The sequence below is a fragment of the Ranitomeya variabilis genome, chromosome 5 (genome assembly GCF_051348905.1).
Source record: "Ranitomeya variabilis isolate aRanVar5 chromosome 5, aRanVar5.hap1, whole genome shotgun sequence".
In the NCBI taxonomy this organism is placed as follows: Eukaryota; Metazoa; Chordata; class Amphibia; order Anura; family Dendrobatidae; genus Ranitomeya; species Ranitomeya variabilis.
In genome coordinates, this window is record NC_135236.1 from 45,649,590 (window position 1) to 45,673,425 (window position 23,836).

At 44.6% G+C, this 23,836-nt stretch overlaps 1 protein-coding gene across 3 annotated transcripts in view; it reads right to left on the reverse strand.

The window, feature by feature from the left end:
- LOC143774315 (mucin-3A-like) overlaps window positions 1-23,836 on the reverse strand; it is a 146,954-nt gene that overhangs the window by 52,943 nt on the left and 70,175 nt on the right. For all 3 annotated transcript variants that reach the window (XM_077261768.1, XM_077261765.1, XM_077261767.1), the window contains 2 exons: window positions 4,028-4,199; window positions 797-964 (listed from right to left, as the gene is read on the reverse strand). In XM_077261768.1, coding sequence (XP_077117883.1) covers window positions 797-964; window positions 4,028-4,199 — 340 coding nt within the window. The remainder of the gene's footprint in view (window positions 1-796; window positions 965-4,027; window positions 4,200-23,836) is intronic.

Here is a 23,836-nt window from a genome sequence, read left to right on the forward strand (position 1 = left end):
CTATAGTCACCTCTCAGTAACCCATGACAAGTTCCTCTTCACAGATGTGCTGCACTGCGAGCTGTCAATCAAAGTGGTGGGGAATTCTTTGCTCTTTAGTAGTATTTGCACCTCATGTTTTATATATTTTTCATCACTGTTTAAGTTTCCTTTAATTTTTAAGTCTTTTTTACATTTTTATAAATTAATTTTGCTTGTATTAAGGAAGAGTCAGATGGCCATATAACTAGGATGAGGATCGCAACAGAATGCTCGGACTGGCCGTCGGCACCATTGACTCCAGTGTGACGGTTGCATAGAAATACATGCTGTGACGCTCCAGTCGGGAGAGCCGTCAGCCAGTCCGAGCATTGTGCTGCTATCCCTGTCTGAGTTATACTGTCGTCTGAGTCTTCTCTTAGACAGATTAATAAAATGCGATTTTTTTTCTCCAAATGTATTTTCTTTTGCCTGGAGTAGGGTTTTTGGCATAATTTTTTTACATTAGTGCATTTTAAGACAAACTTGCAATTTTTTAAATAATTTGTGAATTTTTGTGGTAAAAAATGGATAAAGACCAAAATAAAGAGCATTTTTCATTTTGTACCGAATTCATGAACTTATAGCTCCATTTTGAAAAAAAAACTGTTACAAAAAAAGTCAACAAATAGCATAAGTCAAAAAAAGAAAAAAAGGCTAATAAATCACAAATGATAAATCAGGGACAAAGTATTTTAAAAGACTTGTAAAGCTTTACATTATATACTAATTTATTTAAAAAAAAAACACCAATAAACTGATAAATAAGGCCACTCACAGATCTTCATCCGACCGGTACCGGCGTCGACACAAAACAATGACAAGAATCACGATGATGATGACGAGCACAATCAGGCCGACTGTGACTCCACCGTAGACACCGGGCTTGCTGACTGGTGTCTCACATCGATCCCCCGTATACCAGAACTGGTCGGAAGTGTCACAACTGGAATGAGTAGACAGTAATGAATCATTTACAGCCGGAAAGGAAAAGAAAATAATATTGATTGAAGAAAGGAGTAAAAAAAATAGGTAGAGCTTTTACAGTATAACCACAGATATAATAGGTGCCATTTTTATAGTTGGCGTCAGCAAATATCCACTGTCATCATATTGGCTTTAATATGGGTGAAACAACAGACTTTTCATGTTGTTATGTGTGAGACTCCATAGGACACAAGAAAAAGGCTCTCATTCTGTTATATCTTTAGCATTTTGAAAAAGCTCCTTCTACAAATTTTGTGGTTGGTCCTAAGTGGTGGTCTACCAATGAAAGACACGAAGGGCTTGTGAAGACAACCATATAATTAGTTTGAATGTGATTCACCAAAACATTGGATCGCACTCCGACCACAGTAATTCTATGGGGCCGAGTACATGTCCGAGTTTTTCATCGGACAGAGTCTGCCCGAGGAAAAGATTGCAGCATACATGATTTGCATACGATATTCGAATGGCACTCTGCCATGCAAGTCAATAAACTTGTGACATCCAAGTGCGAAGGAGAATTTTTTTTTCCATCTTCTCCTCATCCAAGAAAATTGGATCCTACTCTAAACACTGACCAAAGCGTGAGTAGTATAATTAGACTGATTTTCTCGGATGAGAGAAAATCGGTTGTGCGACCCCAGCCATGAGTTGGCTAATAAACTGCTCATTTCTGACACTTCTGATCCCGTGAGAGATGGTCTCTGAGTCTTTGTGGCAATATGACACCTTCCATCTACAATTCGTAGACAGGTTTAGCATTATCTGAGCTTTTTGCACTATAGGTAAGTGAATCAATTCGTAATAAATTGAATTAATTATTAATTTTCTGAATAACTTGGATTTGCCAGATTCCAAATTTTTCAAGTTCCAGTCAAATGATGGCCAGCTAGTTTCCATTTTGTATAAAGAGAGAAATATCAAAACCACTGGTGGTCGACACTGTGACCTGATCTTAACTGCCTAGTTTGTCGGACAATTACCACCTGTTGTCAAGGATAATGAATAGGAATTAAAAATTGGGTCCAAATGGTGCTTAGGTCCAAGGGATCCTGCTGCGTGGTCGCTGGGGTTTCAGCTGATCCTTGTGAGGGTGAAGAAGTCCAAGGTGCGTGCCATGCTGCATGAGCCATAGTCAAGCCACAGACATCGGTGAGAGGACGTGATCTTGTATTTGTTGCTGGAACCTCATGCAAAAGGTCAGTAGTGGCCGTAATCTCTCAGTAGACCCTCGGAGAGATCTGCAAAGTTGTCATGGTATACTGATCCTAGGCAGGAGTCCGGCAGGACAGTGGAATGTGGATATACATGGCGGGATCAGTATTATAAGGCACATTTTCTCATCTCTGCAATACAAATTTCACAAGGCGTTTTTGCTCTTGGTCCTAAGCACCATTTGGACACACTTTTTAGTTTCCATTTTGCTCAACTCTGAAGGCCAGGAAGTGTTTGAAAAAAATCCTTGTGCTCACTTCTACTAGTCTACTTGATTCCCCTCATTCCTCTCCTGACACCTAACCCCCGATTGGCTCTTCAGTCTTATCTCTTATTTTTTCCATCTTCCTCTCTGAGGTCCTCCAGTGCTGCCGTTTCCACTGGGCTCCATGTTGTCATGTGGGCCTTGATGTATACGGTCACATAAGGTGCAATGCATCATGGCCAATGTGGTAGTGTTGGTCCTAGTGAAGAACAATATCACTAGAGGTCCGGAGAGAAAAGAAGATAGGAGACAGTAGAGCTGATCGAAGGGGAAGGAATGGGGAGGACCAAGCAGAGATGAGTATCATTTATTTTAACTCCTTCCTGGCAGATTTGGTTGACACAGAATATATTCTATACACATAAATTTTTATTGGCCGAATTTGAATTAATCCTTTGAATTTGAATTTTTCCAGACTCGCTCATCTCTACCTTCTAGTGGTTGATGTCACCTGCACCAACTGCATGGCGACAGAGTTTTGCCGCTTTTTTGCAGATGTCTTTAGGATCCTAATTTTATAGAATGGTGAATGCCCTACGAAAACGATGGAACAAGAACTTTTAGGATTTTTTTTTCTTTGTGAACTTCTAACAAAGGAGTTGTAATGATTATAGGGGATAACTCAGGAGACTCTTTGCGTGGAACAAGACAACTACAGGACACAGTTTTATAAGTGGTAAAGTCTAGATTATCACACAGTGATTCAAGCAGGTGCAGAGCAAAGCTCCAGTCCACAACACTTGGTGTAAATATTAAATGCAGCTTAACAGTCTATAGGAACTTTAGAGGAAAACGCAATCAAGCAGAAAGTCTATGAAGCACAGTTGTACTTGAGGATACTTGACACGAGTAAGTCCTTGTTTAGTCCAAACACAGATAGATATGCTTATAAGGCAGTTCAAACAATGTCTTATCTCAACCAGGGAGGCTTGGGTGATAATCTCAGGTTTAAGCAGAGCAGCAACAGCTTACATGTCCAGCAGATGCATATGGAAACAAACACAAGCAGCAGATGAAGGAGGATTACTGGAAACTGATATATAGAGCAGAAACTCAGAGCAGAGTAGCAGGATCACCACACAGGTTCACAGGAGCAGGTATATAGCCAGGGGGCCACCAGGGTCAGAAGCTGGATACAAGGCAGAATACTCTAGCACAGACTAAAGGCTGGGGTGGAGCTATATAGCAGGAAGACACAGTGCACATGAGACCAAAGATGCCATCTTGGAAAAGGGCAGTAATGCACAAAAGGTAATCAAAAATGTTCAGAGTCCTGACAGGAGTATTTGTTACTCAGATTGAGAATTTTGGAATGAGGTCACTTTAATCATAACTGGGATAACTAAAAGATATTTTTTCTAAAGAAGATATTGCAATAAAGCAACGATGTCCGAAGATGTAAGACTCAGTTCACATCTGCATTGAAGGCTCCAATGATGGTTTTCTCACATTTGACAGTAAATATAACACCTGGATAAATGACAAAAAAGCAGTAAAAAGACAAAGAAAAAGGAAAAGAACCATGAATTATAAAGGTCTTACTAGCAGTGGGGTCCCGTATCGCGGACCACCAAGCACTGTCCCCAGTTACAGTCTATCGGAGAATGGTGCCTTACACTGCACTCGGAGACACACAGGAGAGCTCGGGACATGTTCAGACCATAGAAGTAATGCCGCACGTCCTGGGGAATGGACTCTTCCTCCAAGCACAGATCTAGAAAAGAGCCAAGCAAAATCTTACATAATCACAGGACATTAATGCATTTGCACCTTTTTTAACTACTTTTAGGTGTTTTAGGCTTATTTTTTATTTTTCCCATATTTTTCTTTTAATTTGTGACTTTTCTAAAGTTTATTTTATGTGATTTTGCTTTTTTTATATGCTTTATTTTTATGCTAATTTTTTGCTAACTGGGTTTGTTGTTTCAAGATGTTTTTATCTGTTTCATCGATTGCAGCATTTTAATAAGTCGAGCAAATGTACTCCAGTGGCCTTCAGGGTGACTTTATGTGCATCTGGATTTTTTTTAAAACAACTTTACTGACATTTTAGAGGCACATGTTACTTTCTGCTCTAAAAAGGCGCAAAAAAATGTAAGCGGCAAATACGAAGAGCTTTTTAGATTTCGCACAACGTCCATGAACCCCAAGGCAAAAAAAACTCCAAGCTTCCAATATTGATGTCCGATCCTTAGGACAAGTTACCTATAACAGATTGGTGGGGGTCCAGCACCGATTCACTGTTTTTAGCTTATGGCCAGATGAATACAGTAAATTGATTGGAATACTACAGCTCCATAACCTGTAAAGGGAATATTCTTGGGTTCTGTAATTCAGGTCCTATTGAACTAAATGGGAGCTGCAATACCCAGGAATGGCCACAATGTGGTGTATGGAGCAGCCGATTTGAGAGGTGTCAGACCCTCACCAATCTGATAGGAATCACTTCTGATATCACAAGAATGGAAAACTCCTTTAAATAAAGGAATTAACACCAATTTATTCCAGCAACCAGTTGATCACAGGTTGGTTGATTAAGTGATCCCAATGTTAGCTCCACTGGAACCCAAAGGCACTCCATTTACTGTAAAAAATATATATTGAAAAATGTCCTTTTGAACACAGATTAAAAAGACCAGAGCAAATGTAAATAAAAAAAGTGAAATTAATAAAATCACAATAAATAAAATAACTCTAAAAAAAAATACAATCTCTACCGATCATGGCTTGAAAATGAAATAATTTGGTGAAAATGATAACAAAGCGAGGGAATACATGTAAATAAATAAGATTTTAGTTTTTTGTGTGAAGTTAGCTTCATATTTAAGCCAAAGGTAAGTAAATCCTCCAATACCGGACAAAGTCCATGGAAAAAAGTGGACGGATCCGTTAAACTCAAAGAGTGGTCCAACAATCGCAGGTTCAAGTCCCCTAAGGGGACTAAAAAAGTTGAAAAAAACTCTAATCCCTCTTCTGTTCCCCATTTAAAACTAAAGAGATAAAACAAATAAAAAATAGATATACAGTCATGGCCAAAAGTATTGACACCCCTGCAATTCTGTCAGATAATACTCAGTTTCTTCCTGAAAATAATTGCAAACACAAATTCTTTGTTATTATTATCTTCATTTAATTTGTCTTAAATGAAAAAAACACAAAAAGAATTGTCCTAAAGCCAAATTGGATATAATTCCACACCAAACATAAAAAACGGGGTGGACAAAAGTATTGGCACTGTTGGAAAAATCATGTGATGCTTCTCTAATTAGTGTAATTAACAGCCCTTGTAACTTACCTGTGGCACCTAACAGGTGTTGGCAATAACTAAATCACACTTGCAGCCAGTTGACATGGATTAAAGTTGACCCAACCTCTGTCCTGTGTCCTTGTGTGTACTGTTGTGAATTGGATTTTTTGGCTCCCTCTTGTGGTCACTAGCGACATGACACTTTGAGTTTCTTTCCTCAGCTTGGTACCCACCTGGCTTGTTAGTCCAGGGGTGTTGCTATTTAAGCTTCCTGGATTTTCAGTCTGGTGCCTGGCATCGTTGTAATCAGTTCCTTTCTGTTTGCTCCTGTCTGCTGGTCCTGGTTCTTGCAAAATAAGCTAAGTCCTGCTTCCTTATTTTTTGGTTATTTGCATTGCTCTTATTTTTGTCCAGCTTGTACTAAATGTGATTCCTGATTTTGCTGGAAGCTCTAGGGGGCTGATATTCTCCCCCCGGGCCGTTAGACGGTTCGGGGGTTCTTGAATATTCAGCGTGGAAATTTTGATATTTTGAATTTTGACCGTATAAGTCATCTTCCTATATTCTGCTATTAGTCAGTGGGCCTCTCTTTGCTAAAAACCTAGTTCATTCTTACGTTTGTCTTTTCTTCTTACCTCACCGTTATTATTTGTTGGGGGCTTGTATCCAACTTTTGGGGTCTTTTCTCTGGAGGCAAGAAAGGTCTATCTTTTCCCTTCTAGGGTTAGTTAGTTCTCCGGCTGGCGCGAGACGTCTAGAACCAACGTAGATACGTTCCCCGGCTGCTGCTCTTTGTGGTGCTAGGATCAGGTATACGGTCAGCCTAGTTACCACTGCCCTATGAGCTGGTTTTTGTGTTTGCAGACTTGGTAATAACTTCTGAGACCCTCTGCCAATGGGGTCATAACAGTATGCCAGGCCGAAGGTGAATGTTTAATGCATTGCAGAAGTGGGATAATAAGAAAGGAAATTCTGAGTTTTTTTTTTTTTTTCTCTTTCTTCCTCCCCTTTACCTCTGAGTGGCTTGAGCTTGCTGCAGACATGAATGTCCAGACTTTGATTACTAGTGTGGATCAGCTTGCTGCTCGTGTGCAGGGCATTCAAGATTTTGTTACCAGTAGTCCTATGTCTGAACCTAAAATACCTATTCCTGAACTGTTCTCTGGAGACCAATTTAAGTTTAGGAATTTCAGGAATAATTGTAAATTGTTTCTATCTCTGAGACCTCGTTCGTCTGGAGACTCAGCTCAGCAAGTAAAAATTGTTATCTCTTTCTTGCGGGGCGACCCTCAGGATTGGGCCTTCTCGTTAGCGCCAGGAGATCCGGCATTGGCAAATATTGATGCGTTTTTTCTGGCGCTCGGGTTGCTTTACGAGGAACCCAATCTTGAAATTCAAGCAGAAAAAGCCTTGCTGGCTATCTCTCAGGGCCAGGATGAAGCTGAAGTGTATTGCCAAAAATTTCGGAAATGGTCCGTGCTTACTCAGTGGAATGAGTGTGCTCTGGCCGCAAATTTCAGAAATGGCCTTTCTGAAGCCATTAAGAATGTGATGGTGGGTTTCTCCATTCCTACAAGTCTGAATGATTCCATGGCGCTGGCTATTCAAATTGACCGGCGTTTGCAGGAGCGCAAAGCCGCTAATCCTCTGGTGGTGTTGTCTGAACAAACACCTGATTTAATGCAATGTGGTAGAATTCAGACTAGAAATGAACGGAAAAATCATAGACGTCAGAATGGGTTGTGTTTTTACTGTGGTGATTCTACACATGTTATATCAGCATGCTCTAAACGCCTAACAAGGGTTGTTAGTCCTGTCGCCATTGGTAATTTGCAACCTAAATTTATTTTGTCTGTGACTTTAATTTGCTCATTGTCTTCCTACCCTGTTATGGCGTTTGTGGATTCAGGTGCTGCCCTGAGTCTTATGGATCTGTCATTTGCCAAGCGCTGTGGTTTTGTTCTTGAGCCGTTGGTAAATCCTATCCCTCTTAGAGGTATTGATGCTACGCCATTGGCGGAAAATAAACCTCAGTTTTGGACGCAGGTGACCATGTGCATGACTCCTGAACATCGGGAGGTGATTCGTTATCTTGTTCTGCATAAAATGCATGATTTGGTCGTTTTGGGTCTGCCATGGTTAAGAGACCCATAATCCAGTCTTGGATTGGAAGGCAATGTCTGTGTCAAGTTGGGGCTGTCAGGGAATTCATGGTGATTCCCCGCCGGTGTCTATTGCTTCCTCTACTCCTTCGGAAGTTCCTGAGTATTTGTCTGATTATCAGGATGTATTCAGCGAGTCCAGGTCCAGTGCTCTTCCTCCTCATAGGGACTGTGACTGCGCTATAGATTTGATTCCAGGTAGTAAATTTCCTAAGGGAAGATTATTTAATCTGTCTGTACCTGAGCATACCGCAATGCGTTCGTATATCAAGGAGTCTCTGGAGAAGGGGCATATCCGTCCATCCTCTTCCCCTCTTGGTGCGGGATTCTTTTTTGTGGCCAAGAAGGACGGATCTTTGAGACCTTGTATAGACTATCGGCTTCTGAATAAAATCACTGTTAAATTTCAGTATCCTTTGCCTCTGTTGTCGGACTTGTTTGCCCGGATTAAGGGTTCCAAGTGGTTCACCAAGATAGATCTTCGTGGTGCGTACAACCTTGTGCGCATTAAGCAAGGAGATGAATGGAAAACTGCATTTAATACGCCCGAAGGTCATTTTGAGTACTTGGTGATGCCTTTTGGGCTCTCTAATGCTCCTTCAGTGTTTCAGTCCTTTATGCATGATGTCTTCCGGAAGTATCTGGATAAATTTATGATTGTTTATCTGGATGATATTCTGTTTTTTTCTGATGATTGGGACTCCCATGTAAAGCAGGTCAGGATGGTGTTTCAGGTTTTGCGTGAGAATGCTTTGTTTGTTAAGGGCTCAAAGTGTCTCTTTGGAGTACAGAAGGTTCCCTTTTTGGGTTTTATTTTTTCCCCTTCTGCGGTGGAGATGGACCCAGTCAAGGTCCGAGCTATTCATGATTGGACTCAACCCACGTCAGTTAAGAGTCTTCAGAAGTTCTTGGGTTTTGCTAACTTCTACCGTCGTTTTATCGCTAACTTTTCTAGCGTTGTTAAACCTTTGACGGATATGACCAAGAAAGGTTCTGATGTTACTAACTGGGCTCCTGCAGCCGTGGAAGCTTTCCAAGAGCTGAAGCGCCGGTTTACTTCGGCGCCTGTTTAGTGCCAGCCTGATGTCTCACTTCCCTTTCAGGTTGAAGTGGATGCTTCTGAGATCGGGGCAGGGGCCGTTTTGTCGCAGAGAGGCCCTGGTTGCTCTGTAATGAGACCATGTGCTTTTTTTTCTAGGAAGTTTTCGCCTGCTGAGCGGAATTATGATGTTGCCAATCGGGAGTTGTTGGCCATGAAGTGGGCATTTGAGGAGTGGCGTCATTGGCTCGAGGGTGCTAAGCATCGTGTGGTGGTCTTGACTGATCACAAAAATCTGATGTATCTCGAGTCTGCTAAACGCCTGAATCCTAGACAGGCCCATTGGTCATTGTTTTTCTCCCGTTTTGACTTTGTGGTCTCGTATTTACCAGGTTCAAAGAATGTGAAGGCTGATGCTCTTTCAAGGAGCTTTGTGCCTGACTCTCCTGGAGTCTCAGAGCCAGCTGGTATTCTTAAAGAGGGAGTAATCTTGTCAGCCATTTCTCCGGATTTGCGATGTGTGTTGCAGAGATTTCAGGCTGGTAGACCTGACTCTTGTCCACCTGACAGACTGTTTGTTCCTGATAAATGGAACAGCAGAGTCATTTCCGAGGTTCATTCCTCGGTGTTGGCAGGGCATCCGGGGATTTTTGGCACCAGAGATTTGGTGGCTAGGTCCTTTTGGTGGCCTTCCTTGTCACGGGATGTGCGGTCATTTGTGCAGTCCTGTGGGACTTGTGCTCGAGCTAAGCCTTGCTGTTCTCGTGCCAGCGGGTTGCTCTTGCCCTTGCCTGTCCCGAAGAGGCCTTGGACACACATTTCCATGGATTTCATTTCGGATCTTCCGGTGTCTCAGGGCATGTCTGTTATCTGGGTGGTATGTGATCGCTTTTCCAAGATGGTCCATTTGGTGTCTTTGCCTAAGCTGCCTTCCTCTTCCGATCTAGTTCCTTTATTCTTTCAGAATGTGGTTCGTTTGCACGGCATTCCTGAGAATATCATGTCTGACAGAGGATCCCAGTTTGTTTCCAGGTTCTGGCGATCCTTTTGTGCTAAGATGGGCATTGATTTGTCGTTTTCGTCTGCCTTTCATCCTCAGACTAATTGCCAAACGGAGCGAACAAATCAGACACTGGAGGCTTATTTGAGGTGTTTTGTTTCTGCAGATCAGGATGATTGGGTGACCTTCTTGCCATTGGCTGAGTTTGCCCTTAATAATCGGGCTAGTTCCGCTACTTTGGTTTCGCCATTTTTCTGCAACTCTGGTTTTCATCCTCGTTTTTCCTCGGGACATGTTGAGCCCTCTGACTGTCCTGGGGTAGATTCTGTGGTGGATAGGTTGCAGCGGATCTGGAATCATGTGGTGGACAACTTAAAGTTGTCACAGGAGAAGACTCAGCGTTTTGCCAACCGCCGCGGTGTGGGTCCCCGACTTCGTGTTGGGGATTTGGTGTGGCTGTCTTCTCGGTTTGTTCCTATGAAGGTACCCTCTCCTAAATTTAAGCCTCGCTTCATCGGTCCTTATAAGATTTTGGAAATCCTTAATCCAGTGTCCTTTCGCTTGGATCTTCCGGTGTCGTTTGCCATTCACAACATGTTCCATAGGTCTTTGTTGCGGCGCTACGTTGTGCCTGTGGTTCCTTCTGTTGAGCCTCCTGCTCCGGTGTTGGTTGAGGGCGAATTGGAGTACATGGTGGAGAAGATCTTGGATTCTCGTCTCTCCAGACGGAGGCTTCAGTATCTGGTCAAGTGGAAGGGCTATGGTCAGGAGGATAATTCCTGGGTGGTCGCCTCTGATGTTCATGCGGCCGATTTGGTTCGTGCCTTTCACGCTGCTCATCCTGATCGTCCTGGTGGTCTTGGTGAGGGTTCGGTGACCCCTCCTTAAGGGGGGGGTACTGTTGTGAATTGGATTTTTTGGCTCCCTCTTGTGGTCACTAGCGACATGACACTTTGAGTTTCTTTCCTCAGCTTGGTACCCACCTGGCTCGTTAGTCCAGGGGTGTTGCTATTTAAGCTTCCTGGATTTTCAGTCTGGTGCCTGGCATCGTTGTAATCAGTTCCTTTCTGTTTGCTCCTGTCTGCTGGTCCTGGTTCTTGCAAAATAAGCTAAGTCCTGCTTCCTTATTTTTTGGTTATTTGCATTGCTCTTATTTTTGTCCAGCTTGTACTAAATGTGATTCCTGATTTTGCTGGAAGCTCTAGGGGGCTGATATTCTCCCCCCGGGCCGTTAGACGGTTCGGGGGTTCTTGAATATTCAGCGTGGAAATTTTGATAGGGTTTTTGCTGACCGTATAAGTCATCTTCCTATATTCTGCTATTAGTCAGTGGGCCTCTCTTTGCTAAAAACCTAGTTCATTCTTACGTTTGTCTTTTCTTCTTACCTCACCGTTATTATTTGTTGGGGGCTTGTATCCAACTTTTGGGGTCTTTTCTCTGGAGGCAAGAAAGGTCTATCTTTTCCCTTCTAGGGTTAGTTAGTTCTCCGGCTGGCGCGATGTTGTGAATTGAACTTTTTGGCTCCCTCTTGTGGTCACTAGCAACATGACACTTTGATTTTCTTTCCCCAGCTTGGTACCCACCTGGTTCGTTAGTCCAGGGGTGTTGCTATTTAAACTCCCTGGATTCTCAGTCTGGTGCCTGGCATCGTTGTAATCAGTTCCTTTCTGTTTGCTCCTGTCTGCTGGTCCTGGTTCTTTGCAAAATAAGCTAAGTCCTGCTTCCTTATTTTTTGGTTATTTGCATTGCTCTTATTTTTGTCCAGCTCGTACTAAATGTGATTCCTGATTTTGCTGGAAGCTCTAGGGGGCTGATATTCTCCCCCCGTGCCGTTAGACGGTTCGGGGGTTCTGGAATATTCAGCGTGGAAATTTTGATAGGGTTTTTGCTGACCGTATAAGTCATCTTCCTATATTCTGCTATTAGTCAGTGGGCCTCTCTTTGCTAAAACCTAGTTCATTCTTACGTTTGTCTTTTCTTCTTACCTCACCGTTATTATTTGTTGGGGGCTTGTATCCAACTTTTGGGGTCTTTTCTCTGGAGGCAAGAAAGGTCTATTGTTTCCCTTCTAGGGTTAGTTAGTTCTCCGGCTGGCGCGAGATGTCTAGAACCAACGTAGGTACGTTCCCCGGCTACTGCTATTTGTTGTGCTAGGATCAGTTATACGGTCAGCCTAGTTACCACTGCCCTATGAGCTGGTTTTTTGTGTGTGCAGACTTGGCAATAACCTCTGAGACCCTCTGCCATTGGGGTCATAACAGTATGCCAGGCCAAAAGTAATACTTAATGCATTGCAGAAGTGGGATTATAAGAAAGGAAATTCTGAGTTTTTGTTTTTTTTCTTTCTTCCTCCCCTTTATCTCTGAGTGGCTTGAGCTTGCTGCAGACATGAATGTCCAGACTTTGATTACTAGTGTGGATCAGCTTGCTGCTCGTGTGCAGGGCATTCAAGATTTTGTTACCAGTAGTCCTATGTCTGAACCTAAAATACCTATTCCTGAACTGTTCTCTGGAGACAAATTTAAGTTTAGGAATTTCAGGAATAATTGTAAATTGTTTCTATCTCTGAGACCTCGTTCGTCTGGAGACTCAGCTCAGCAAGTAAAAATTGTTATCTCTTTCTTGCGGGGCGACCCTCAGGATTGGGCCTTCTCGTTAGCGCCAGGAGATCCGGCATTGGCAAATATTGATGCGTTTTTTCTGGCGCTCGGGTTGCTTTACGAGGAACCCAATCTTGAAATTCAAGCAGAAAAAGCCTTGCTGGCTATCTCTCAGGGCCAGGATGAAGCTGAAGTGTATTGCCAAAAATTTCGGAAATGGTCCGTGCTTACTCAGTGGAATGAGTGTGCTCTGGCCGCAAATTTCAGAAATGGCCTTTCTGAAGCCATTAAGAATGTGATGGTGGGTTTCTCCATTCCTACAAGTCTGAATGATTCCATGGCGCTGGCTATTCAAATTGACCGGCGTTTGCGGGAGCGCAAAGCCGCTAATCCTCTGGTGGTGTTGTCTGTTGTGATTTTGCTTTTTGCTCCCTCTAGTGGTCATTAGTGATTTGACTCTGGAGCTTCTGTCTTTTCCTATATCCTCACCTGGGCCGTTAGTTCAGGGGCGTTGCTATATAAGCTCCCTGGACCTTCAGTTCAATGCCTGGCATCGTTGAAATCAGAGCTAATCTGTTGTGCTCTTGTCCTATGATCCTGGTTCCTGTAATTCAAGCTAAGTCTGCTTCCTTGCTTTTTGCTTTTGTTTTGTTTGGTATTTTTGTCCAGCTTGTTCCAATCTGTATCCTGACCTTTGCTGGAAGCTCTAGGGGGCTGGTGTTCTCCCCCCGGACCGTTAGACGGTTCGGGGGTTCTTGAATCTCCAGCGTGGATTTTTATAGGGTTTTTGTTGACCAGATAAGTTATCTTGCTATATTCTGCTATTAGTAAGCTGGCCTCTCTTTGCTGAACCTGGTTCATTTCTGTGTTTGTCATTTCCTCTTACCTCACCGTTATTATTTGTGGGGGGCTTGTATCTTGCTTTGGGGTCCCTTTCTCTGGAGGCAAGAGAGGTCTTTGTTTTCTTCTCCTAGGGGTAGTTAGATTCTCCGGCTGGCGCGAGTCATCTAGCGATCACCGTAGGCATGATCCCCGGCTACTTCTAGTGTTGGCATTAGGAGTAGCTATTTGGTCAACCCAGTTACCACAGCCCTATGAGCTGGATTTTTGAATCTCGCAGACTTACACGTTCCTCTGAGACCCTGTCCACTGGGGTCATAACAGTATGCCAGGCCAGTATTAAATGTTTAATGCATTGCAGAAGTGGGATTATAAGAAAGAAAATTTTGAGGTTTTTTTTTCCCTCTCTCATTTTTTTTTTTTTTTCCCCCTTTACCTCAGAGTGGCTTAAGCTTGCTGCAGACATGAATGTCCAGACCTTGATTACAAGTGTGGACCAGCTTGCCGCTCGTGTGCAGGGTATACAAGATTATGTTACCAGAAATCCTAGGTCTGAACCCAAGATTCCGATTCCTGAACTGTTTTCAGGAGACCGATTTAAGTTTAGGAATTTCAGGAATAATTGTAAATTGTTTTTGTCCCTGAAACCTTGTTCGTCTGGAGACTCTGCTCAACAAGTAAAAATTGTTATTTCATTCTTACGGGGTGACCCTCAAGATTGGGCTTTTTTGTTGGCGCCAGGAGATCCGGCATTGGCTGATATTGATGCGTTTTTTCTGGCGCTCGGTTTACTTTATGAGGAACCCAATCTTGAGATTCAGGCAGAGAAAGCCTTGCTGGCTATGTCTCAGGTCCAGGACGAGGCTGAGGTGTATTGCCAAAAATTTCGGAAATGGTCCGTGCTGACACATTGGAACGAGTGTGCACTGGCCGCTAATTTTAGAAATGGCCTTTCTGAGGCCATTAAGAATGTTATGGTGGGTTTTCCCATTCCCACAGGTCTGAATGATACCATGTCCCTGGCTATTCAAATTGACCGGCGGTTGCGGGAGCGCAAAACCGCAAATTCCCTCATGTTGTTGTCTGAACAGACACCTGATGTGATGCAATGTGATAGAAAAACCGCAAATTCCATCATGGTGTTGTCTGAACGGACACCTGATTTGATGCAATGTGATAGAATCCTGACTAGAAATGAGAGGAAAATTCATAGACGCCGGAATGGCTTGTGCTACTACTGTGGTGATTCTACACATGTTATCTCAGCATGCTCTAAACGTATATCTAAGGTTGTTAGTCCTGTCACCGTTGGTAATTTGCATCCTAAGTTTATTCTGTCTGTAACTTTGATTTGCTCACTGTCATCTTATCCTGTCATGGCGTTTGTAGATTCAGGTGCTGCCCTGAGTCTTATGGATCTCTCATTTGCTAAGCGCTGTGGTTTTATTCTTGAACCATTAGAAAATCCTATCCCTCTTAGGGGTATTGATGCTACGCCATTAGCAGAAAATAAACCGCAGTATTGGACACAGGTTACCATGTGCATGACTCCTGAACACCGCGAGGTGATACGTTTTCTCGTTCTACATAAAATGCATGATTTGGTTGTTTTGGGGCTGCCATGGTTACAGACCCATAATCCAGTCCTTGACTGGAAGGCTATGTCAGTGTCTAGTTGGGTCTGTCGTGGTATTCATGAGGATTCCCTGCCTGTGTCTATTGCTTCTTCTACGCCTTCGGAAGTTCCGGAGTATTTGTCTGACTATCAGGATGTCTTTAGCGAGTCCAGGTCCAGTGCATTGCCTCCTCATAGGGAATGTGACTGTGCAATAGATTTGATTCCAGGCAGTAAATTTCCTAAGGGAAGACTGTTTAATCTGTCGATACCTGAACATACCGCTATGCGTTCATATATCAAGGAGTCTCTGGAGAAAGGACACATCCGTCCGTCTTCTTACCCTCTTGGTGCGGGATTCTTTTTTGTGGCTAAAAAGGACGGATCTTTGAGGCCTTGTATTGACTATCGGCTTTTAAATAAGATCACTGTCAAATTTCAGTATCCTTTGCCGCTGTTGTCTGACTTGTTTGCCCGGATTAAAGGTGCCAAGTGGTTTACCAAGATAGACCTTCATGGTGCGTACAACCTTGTGCGCATTAAGCAAGGGGATGAATGGAAAACCGCATTCAATACGCCCGAAGGTCATTTTGAGTACTTGGTGATGCCTTTTGGGCTCTCTAATGCCCCTTCAGTTTTTCAGTCCTTTATGCATGACATTTTCCGGAACTATCTGCATAAATTTTTGATCGTTTATCTGGATGATATTCTGGTTTTTTCTGATAATTGGGACTCGCATGTGGAGCAGGTCAGGATGGTCTTTAAAATTTTGCGTGAAAATTCTTTGTTTGTCAAGGGCTCAAAGTGTCTTTTTGGTGTACAGAAGGTTCCCTTTTTGGGGTTCATTTTTTCCCCTTCTGCTGTGGAGATGGACCCAGTCAAGGTCCGAGCTATTCTTGATTGGACTCAGCCCTCGTCAGTTAAGAGTCTTCAGAAGTTCTTGGGTTTCGCTAACTTCTACCGTCATTTTATCGCTAACTTTTCTAGCATTGTGAAACCTTTGACGGATATGACCAAGAAGGGCTCCGATGTGGTTAATTGGGCTCCTGCTGCCGTGGAGGCTTTCCAGGAGTTGAAACGTCGGTTTACTTCGGCGCCTGTTTTGTGCCAGCCTGATGTCTCGCTTCCCTTTCAGGTTGAGGTGGATGCTTCAGAGATTGGAGCAGGGGCCGTTTTGTCGCAGAGAGGCCCTGGTTGCTCTGTTATGAGACCTTGCGCCTTTTTCTCTAGGAAGTTTTCGCCTGCGGAGCGAAATTATGATGTGGGCAATCGGGAGTTGTTGGCCATGAAATGGGCATTTGAGGAGTGGCGTCATTGGCTCGAGGGTGCTAAGCATCGTGTGGTGGTCTTGACTGATCACAAAAATCTGATGTATCTCGAGTCTGCTAAACGCCTGAATCCTAGACAGGCCCGCTGGTCATTGTTTTTCTCCCGTTTTGACTTTGTTGTCTCGTATTTACCAGGTTCAAAAAATGTGAAGGCCGATGCTCTTTCCAGGAGCTTTGTGCCTGATGCTCCTGGAGTCGCTGAACCTGTTGGTATTCTTAAGGATGGTATTATCTTGTCAGCTATTTCTCCAGATCTGCGACGTGTGTTGCAGAGATTTCAGGCTGATAGGCCTGATTCTTGTCCACCTGACAGACTGTTTGTGCCTGATAAGTGGACCAGCAGAGTCATTTCCGAGGTTCATTCCTCGGTGTTGGCAGGTCACCCAGGAATTTTTGGCACCAGAGATCTGGTGGCCAGATCCTTTTGGTGGCCTTCCTTGTCTAGGGATGTGCGGTCATTTGTACAGTCCTGTGGGACTTGTGCTCGAGCTAAGCCTTGCTGTTCTCGTGCCAGCGGGTTGCTCTTGCCATTGCCTGTCCCTAAGAGACCTTGGACACATATCTCCATGGATTTCATTTCTGATCTTCCGGTGTCTCAAGGCATGTCTGTTATCTGGGTGATATGTGATCGCTTCTCCAAGATGGTCCATTTGGTTCCTTTGCCTAAGCTGCCTTCCTCTTCCGATCGGGTTCCTGTGTTTTTCCAGAACGTGGTTCGTTTGCACGGCATCCCTGAGAATATTGTGTCAGACAGAGGATCCCAGTTCGTTTCCAGATTCTGGCGATCCTTTTGTAGTAGGATGGGCATTGACTTGTCGTTTTCGTCTGCTTTCCATCCTCAGACTAATGGACAGACGGAGCGAACTAATCAGACTTTGGAGGCTTATTTGAGGTGTTTTGTCTCTGCTGATCAGGACGATTGGGTGACCTTCTTGCCGTTGGCTGAGTTTGCCCTTAATAATCGGGCTAGTTCCGCCACCTTGGTTTCGCCGTTTTTCTGCAACTCTGGTTTCCACCCTCGTTTTTCTTCGGGTCATGTGGAACCTTCTGACTGCCCTGGGGTGGATTCTGTGGTGGATAGGTTGCAGCGGATCTGGAATCTTGTGGTGGACAACTTGAAGTTGTCACAGGAGAGGGCTCAGCGCTTTGCAAACCGCCGCCGCGGTGTGGGTCCCCGACTACGTGTTGGGGATTTGGTGTGGCTTTCTTCCCGCTTTGTTCCTATGAAGGTTTCCTCTCCCAAATTTAACCCTCGTTTTATTGGTCCTTACAAGATATTGGAAATCCTTAATCCTGTATCCTTTCGCCTGGATCTTCCTGTGTCGTTTGCTATCCACAACGTGTTTCATAGGTCCTTGTTGCGGCGGTACATTGTGCCTGTGGTTCCTTCTGCTGAGCCTCCTGCTCCGGTGTTGGTCGAGGGCGAGTTGGAGTACGTGGTGGAGAAGATCTTGGATTCTCGTCTCTCCAGGCGGAGGCTTCAGTACCTGGTCAAGTGGAAGGGCTATGGTCAGGAAGATAATTCCTGGGTGGTCGCCTCTGATGTTCATGCGGCCGATTTAGTTCGTGCCTTTCACGCCGCTCGTCCTGATCGCCCTGGTGGTCATGGTGAGGGTTCGGTGACCCCTCACTAAGGGGGGGGTACTGTTGTGATTTTGCTTTTTGCTCCCTCTAGTGGTCATTAGTGATTTGACTCTGGAGCTTCTGTCTTTTCCTATATCCTCACCTGGGCCGTTAGTTCAGGGGCGTTGCTATATAAGCTCCCTGGACCTTCAGTTCAATGCCTGGCATCGTTGAAATCAGAGCTAATCTGTTGTGCTCTTGTCCTATGATCCTGGTTCCTGTAATTCAAGCTAAGTCTGCTTCCTTGCTTTTTGCTTTTGTTTTGTTTGGTATTTTTGTCCAGCTTGTTCCAATCTGTATCCTGACCTTTGCTGGAAGCTCTAGGGGGCTGGTGTTCTCCCCCCGGACCGTTAGACGGTTCGGGGGTTCTTGAATCTCCAGCGTGGATTTTTATAGGGTTTTTGTTGACCAGATAAGTTATCTTGCTATATTCTGCTATTAGTAAGCTGGCCTCTCTTTGCTGAACCTGGTTCATTTCTGTGTTTGTCATTTCCTCTTACCTCACCGTTATTATTTGTGGGGGGCTTGTATCTTGCTTTGGGGTCCCTTTCTCTGGAGGCAAGAGAGGTCTTTGTTTTCTTCTCCTAGGGGTAGTTAGATTCTCCGGCTGGCGCGAGTCATCTAGCGATCACCGTAGGCATGATCCCCGGCTACTTCTAGTGTTGGCATTAGGAGTAGCTATTTGGTCAACCCAGTTACCACAGCCCTATGAGCTGGATTTTTGAATCTCGCAGACTTACACGTTCCTCTGAGACCCTGTCCACTGGGGTCATAACAGTTGTCTGAACAAACACCTGATTTAATGCAATGTGGTAGAATTCAGACTAGAAATGAACGGAAAAATCATAGACGTCAGAATGGGTTGTGTTTTTACTGTGGTGATCCTACACATGTTATATCAGCATGCTCTAAACGCTTAACAAACGTGGTTAGTCCTGTCGCCATTGGTAATTTGCAACCTAAATTTATTTTGTCTGTGACTTTAATTTGCTCATTGTCTTCCTACCCTGTTATGGCGTTTGTGGATTCAGGTGCTGCCCTGAGTCTTATGGATTTTTCATTTGCCAAACGCTGTGATTTTGTTCTTGAGCCGTTGGTAAATCCTATCCCTCTTAGAGGTATTGATGCTACGCCATTGGCGGAAAATAAGCCGCAGTTTTGGACACAGGTAACCATGTGCATGACTCCTGAACATCGGGAGGTGATTCGTTTTCTTGTTCTGCATAAAATGCATGATTTGGTCGTTTTGGGTCTACCATGGTTACAGACCCATAATCCAGTTTTGGATTGGAAGGCAATGTCTGTGTCAAGTTGGGGCTGTCAGGGAATTCATGGCGATTCCCCGCCGGTGTCTATTGCTTCCTCTACTCCTTCGGAAGTTCCTGAGTATTTGTCTGATTATCAGGATGTATTCAGCGAGTCCAGGTCCAGTGCTCTTCCTCCTCATAGGGACTGTGACTGCGCTATAGATTTGATTCCGGGTAGTAAATTTCCTAAGGGAAGATTATTTAATCTGTCTGTACCTGAGCATACCGCAATGCGTTCGTATATCAAGGAGTCTCTGGAGAAGGGGCATATTCGTCCATCCTCTTCCCCTCTTGGTGCGGGATTCTTTTTTTGTGGCCAAGAAGGACGGATCTTTGAGACCTTGTATAGACTATCGGCTTCTGAATAAAATCACTGTTAAATTTCAGTATCCTTTGCCTCTGTTGTCGGACTTGTTTGCCCGGATTAAGGGTGCCAAGTGGTTCACCAAGATAGATCTTCGTGGTGCGTACAACCTTGTGCGCATTAAGCAGGGAGATGAATGGAAAACTGCATTTAATACGCCCGAAGGTCATTTTGAGTACTTGGTGATGCCTTTTGGGCTCTCTAATGCCCCTTCAGTGTTTCAGTCCTTTATGCATGATATTTTCCGGAAGTACCTGGATAAATTTATGATCGTTTATCTGGATGATATTCTGTTTTTTTCTGATGATTGGGACTCCCATGTAAAGCAGGTCAGGATGGTGTTTCAGGTTTTGCGTGAGAATGCTTTGTTTGTCAAGGGCTCAAAGTGTCTCTTTGGAGTGCAGAAGGTTCCCTTTTTGGGTTTTATTTTCTCCCCTTCTGCGGTGGAGATGGACCCAGTCAAGGTCCGAGCTATTCATGATTGGACTCAACCCACGTCAGTTAAGAGTCTTCAGAAGTTCTTGGGTTTTGCTAACTTCTACCGTCGTTTTATCGCTAACTTTTCTAGCATTGTTAAACCTTTGACGGTTATGACCAAGAAAGGTTCTGATGTTGCTAACTGGGCTCCTGCAGCCGTGGAAGCTTTCCAAGAGCTGAAGCGCCGGTTTACTTCGGCGCCTGTTTTGTGTCAGCCTGATGTCTCACTTCCCTTTCAGGTTGAAGTGGATGCTTCTGAGATCGGTGCAGGGGCCGTTTTGTCGCAGAGAGACCCTGTTTGCTCTATAATGAGACCATGTGCTTTTTTTTCTAGGAAGTTTTCGCCTGCTGAGCGGAACTATGATGTTGGCAATCGGGAGTTGTTGGCCATGAAGTGGGCATTTGAGGAGTGGCGTCATTGGCTCGAGGGTGCTAAGCATCGTGTGGTGGTCTTGACTGATCACAAAAATCTGATGTATCTCGAGTCTGCTAAACGCCTGAATCCTAGACAGGCCCGTTGGTCATTGTTTTTCTCCCGTTTTGACTTTGTGGTCTCGTACCTACCGCGTTCAAAGAATGTGAAGGCTGATGCTCTTTCTAGGAGCTTTGTGCCTGACTCTCCTGGAGTCTCAGAGCCAGCTGGTATTCTTAAAGAGGGAGTTATCTTGTCGGCCATTTCTCCGGATTTGCAATGTGTGTTGCAGAGATTTCAGGCTGGTAGACCTGACTCTTGTCCACCTGACAGACTGTTTGTTCCTGATAAATGGACCAGCAGAGTCATTTCCGAGGTTCATTCCTCGGTGTTGGCAGGGCATCCGGGGATTTTTGGCACCAGAGATTTGGTGGCTAGGTCCTTTTGGTGGCCTTCCTTGTCATGGGATGTGCGGTCGTTTGTGCAGTCCTGTGGGACTTGTGCTCGAGCTAAGCCTTGCTGTTCTCGTGCCAGCGGGTTGCTCTTGCCCTTGCCTGTCCCGAAGAGGCCTTGGACACACATTTCCATGGATTTCATTTCGGATCTTCCGGTGTCTCAGGGCATGTCTGTTATCTGGGTGGTATGTGATCGCTTTTCCAAGATGGTCCATTTGGTGTCTTTGCCTAAGCTGCCTTCCTCTTCCGATCTAGTTCCTTTATTCTTTCAGAATGTGGTTCGTTTGCACGGCATTCCTGAGAATATCGTGTCTGACAGAGGATCCCAATTTGTTTCCAGGTTCTGGCGATCCTTTTGTGCTAAGATGGGCATTGATTTGTCGTTTTCATCTGCCTTTCATCCTCAGACTAATGGCCAAACTGAGCGAACAAATCAGACTCTAGAGGCTTATCTGAGGTGTTTTGTTTCTGCAGATCAGGATGATTGGGTGACCTTCTTGCCATTGGCTGAGTTTGCCCTTAATAATCGGGCTAGTTCCGCTACTTTGGTTTCGCCATTTTTCTGCAACTCTGGTTTTCATCCTCGTTTTTCCTCGGGACATGTTGAGCCCTCTGACTGTCCTGGGGTAGATTCTGTGGTGGATAGGTTGCAGCGGATTTGGAATCATGTGGTGGACAACTTAAAGTTGTCACAGGAGAAGGCTCAGCGTTTTGCCAACCGCCGGCGCGGTGTGGGTCCCCGACTTCGCGTTGGGGATTTGGTGTGGCTGTCTTCTCGGTTTGTTCCTATGAAGGTCTCCTCTCCTAAATTTAAGCCTCGCTTCATCGGTCCTTATAAGATTTTGGAAATCCTTAATCCAGTGTCCTTTCGCTTGGATCTTCCGGTGTCTTTTGCCATTCACAACGTGTTCCATAGGTCTTTGTTGCGGCGGTACGTTGTGCCGGTGGTTCCTTCTGTTGAGCCTCCTGCTCCGGTGTTGGTTGAGGGCGAGTTGGAGTACGTAGTGGAGAAGATCTTGGATTCTCATCTCTCCAGACGGAGGCTTCAGTATCTGGTCAAGTGGAAGGGCTATGGTCAGGAGGATAATTCCTGGGTGGTCGCCTCTGATGTTCATGCGGCCGATTTGGTTCGTGCCTTTCACGCTGCTGATCCTGATCGCCCTGGTGGTCTTGGTGAGGGTTCGGTGACCACTCATTAAGGGGGGGGTACTGTTGTGAATTGAACTTTTTGGCTCCCTCTTGTGGTCACTAGCGACATGACACTTTGATTTTCTTTCCCCAGCTTGGTACCCACCTGGTTCGTTAGTCCAGGGGTGTTGCTATTTAAACTCCCTGGATTCTCAGTCTGGTGCCTGGCATCGTTGTAATCAGTTCCTTTCTGTTTGCTCCTGTCTGCTGGTCCTGGTTCTTTGCAAAATAAGCTAAGTCCTGCTTCCTTATTTTTTGGTTATTTGCATTGCTCTTATTTTTGTCCAGCTCGTACTAAATGTGATTCCTGATATTGCTGGAAGCTCTAGGGGGCTGATATTCTCCCCCCGTGCCGTTAGACGGTTCGGGGGTTCTTGAATATTCAGCGTGGAAATTTTGATAGGGTTTTTGCTGACCGTATAAGTCATCTTCCTATATTCTGTTATTAGTCAGTGGGCCTCTCTTTGCTAAAACCTAGTTCATTCTTACGTTTGTCTTTTCTTCTTACCTCACCGTTATTATTTGTTGGGGGCTTGTATCCAACTTTTGGGGTCTTTTCTCTGGAGGCAAGAAAGGTCTATTGTTTCCCTTCTAGGGTTAGTTAGTTCTCTGGCTGGCGCGAGACGTCTAGAACCAACGTAGGTACGTTCCCCGGCTACTGCTATTTGTTGTGCTAGGATCAGTTATACGGTCAGCCTAGTTACCACTGCCCTATGAGCTGGTTTTTTGTGTGTGCAGACTTGGTAATAACCTCTGAGACCCTCTGCCATTGGGGTCATAACAACGCGAGACGTCTAGAACCAACGTAGGTACGTTCCCCGGCTGCTGCTATTTGTGGTGCTAGGATCAGGTATACGGTCAGCCTAGTTACCACTGCCCTATGAGCTGGTTTTTGTGTTTGCAGACTTGGTAATAACTTCTGAGACCCTCTGCCATTGGGGTCATAACAGTGTACCACACTGAGCATGGAGAAAAGAAAGACCAAAGAACTGTCTGAGGACTTGAGAAACCAAATTGTGAGGAAGCATGAGCAATCTCAAGGCTACAAGTCCATCTCCAAAGACCTGAATGTTCTTGTGTCTACCGTGCGCAGTGTCATCAAGAAGTGTAAAGCCCATGGCACTGTGGCTGACCTCCCTAGATGTGGACGGAAAAGAAAAATTGACAAGAGATTTCAACGTAAGATTGTGCAGATGTTGGATAAAGAACCTCGACTAACATCCAAACAAGTTCAAGCTGCCCTGCAGTCCGAGGGTACAACAGTGTCAACCCGTACTATCCGTCGGCGTCTGAATGAAAAGGGACTGTATGGTAGGAGACCCAGGAAGACCCCACTTCTTAACCCGAGACATAAAAAAGCCAGGCTGGAGTTTGCCAACACTTACCTGAAAAAGCCTAAAATGTTTTGGAAGAATGTTCTCTGGTCAGATGACACAAAAGTAGAGCTTTTTGGGCAAAGGCATCAACATAGAGTTTACAGGAGAAAAAAGAGGCATTCAAAGAAAAGAACACGGTCCCTACAGTCAAACATGGCAGAGGTTCCCTGATGTTTTGGGGTTGCTTTGCTGCCTCTGGCACTGGACTGCTTGACCATGTGCATGGCATTATGAGGTCTGAAGACTACCAACAAATTTTGCAGCATAATGTTGGGCCCAGTGTGAGAAAGCTGGGTCTCCCTCAGAGGTCATGGGTCT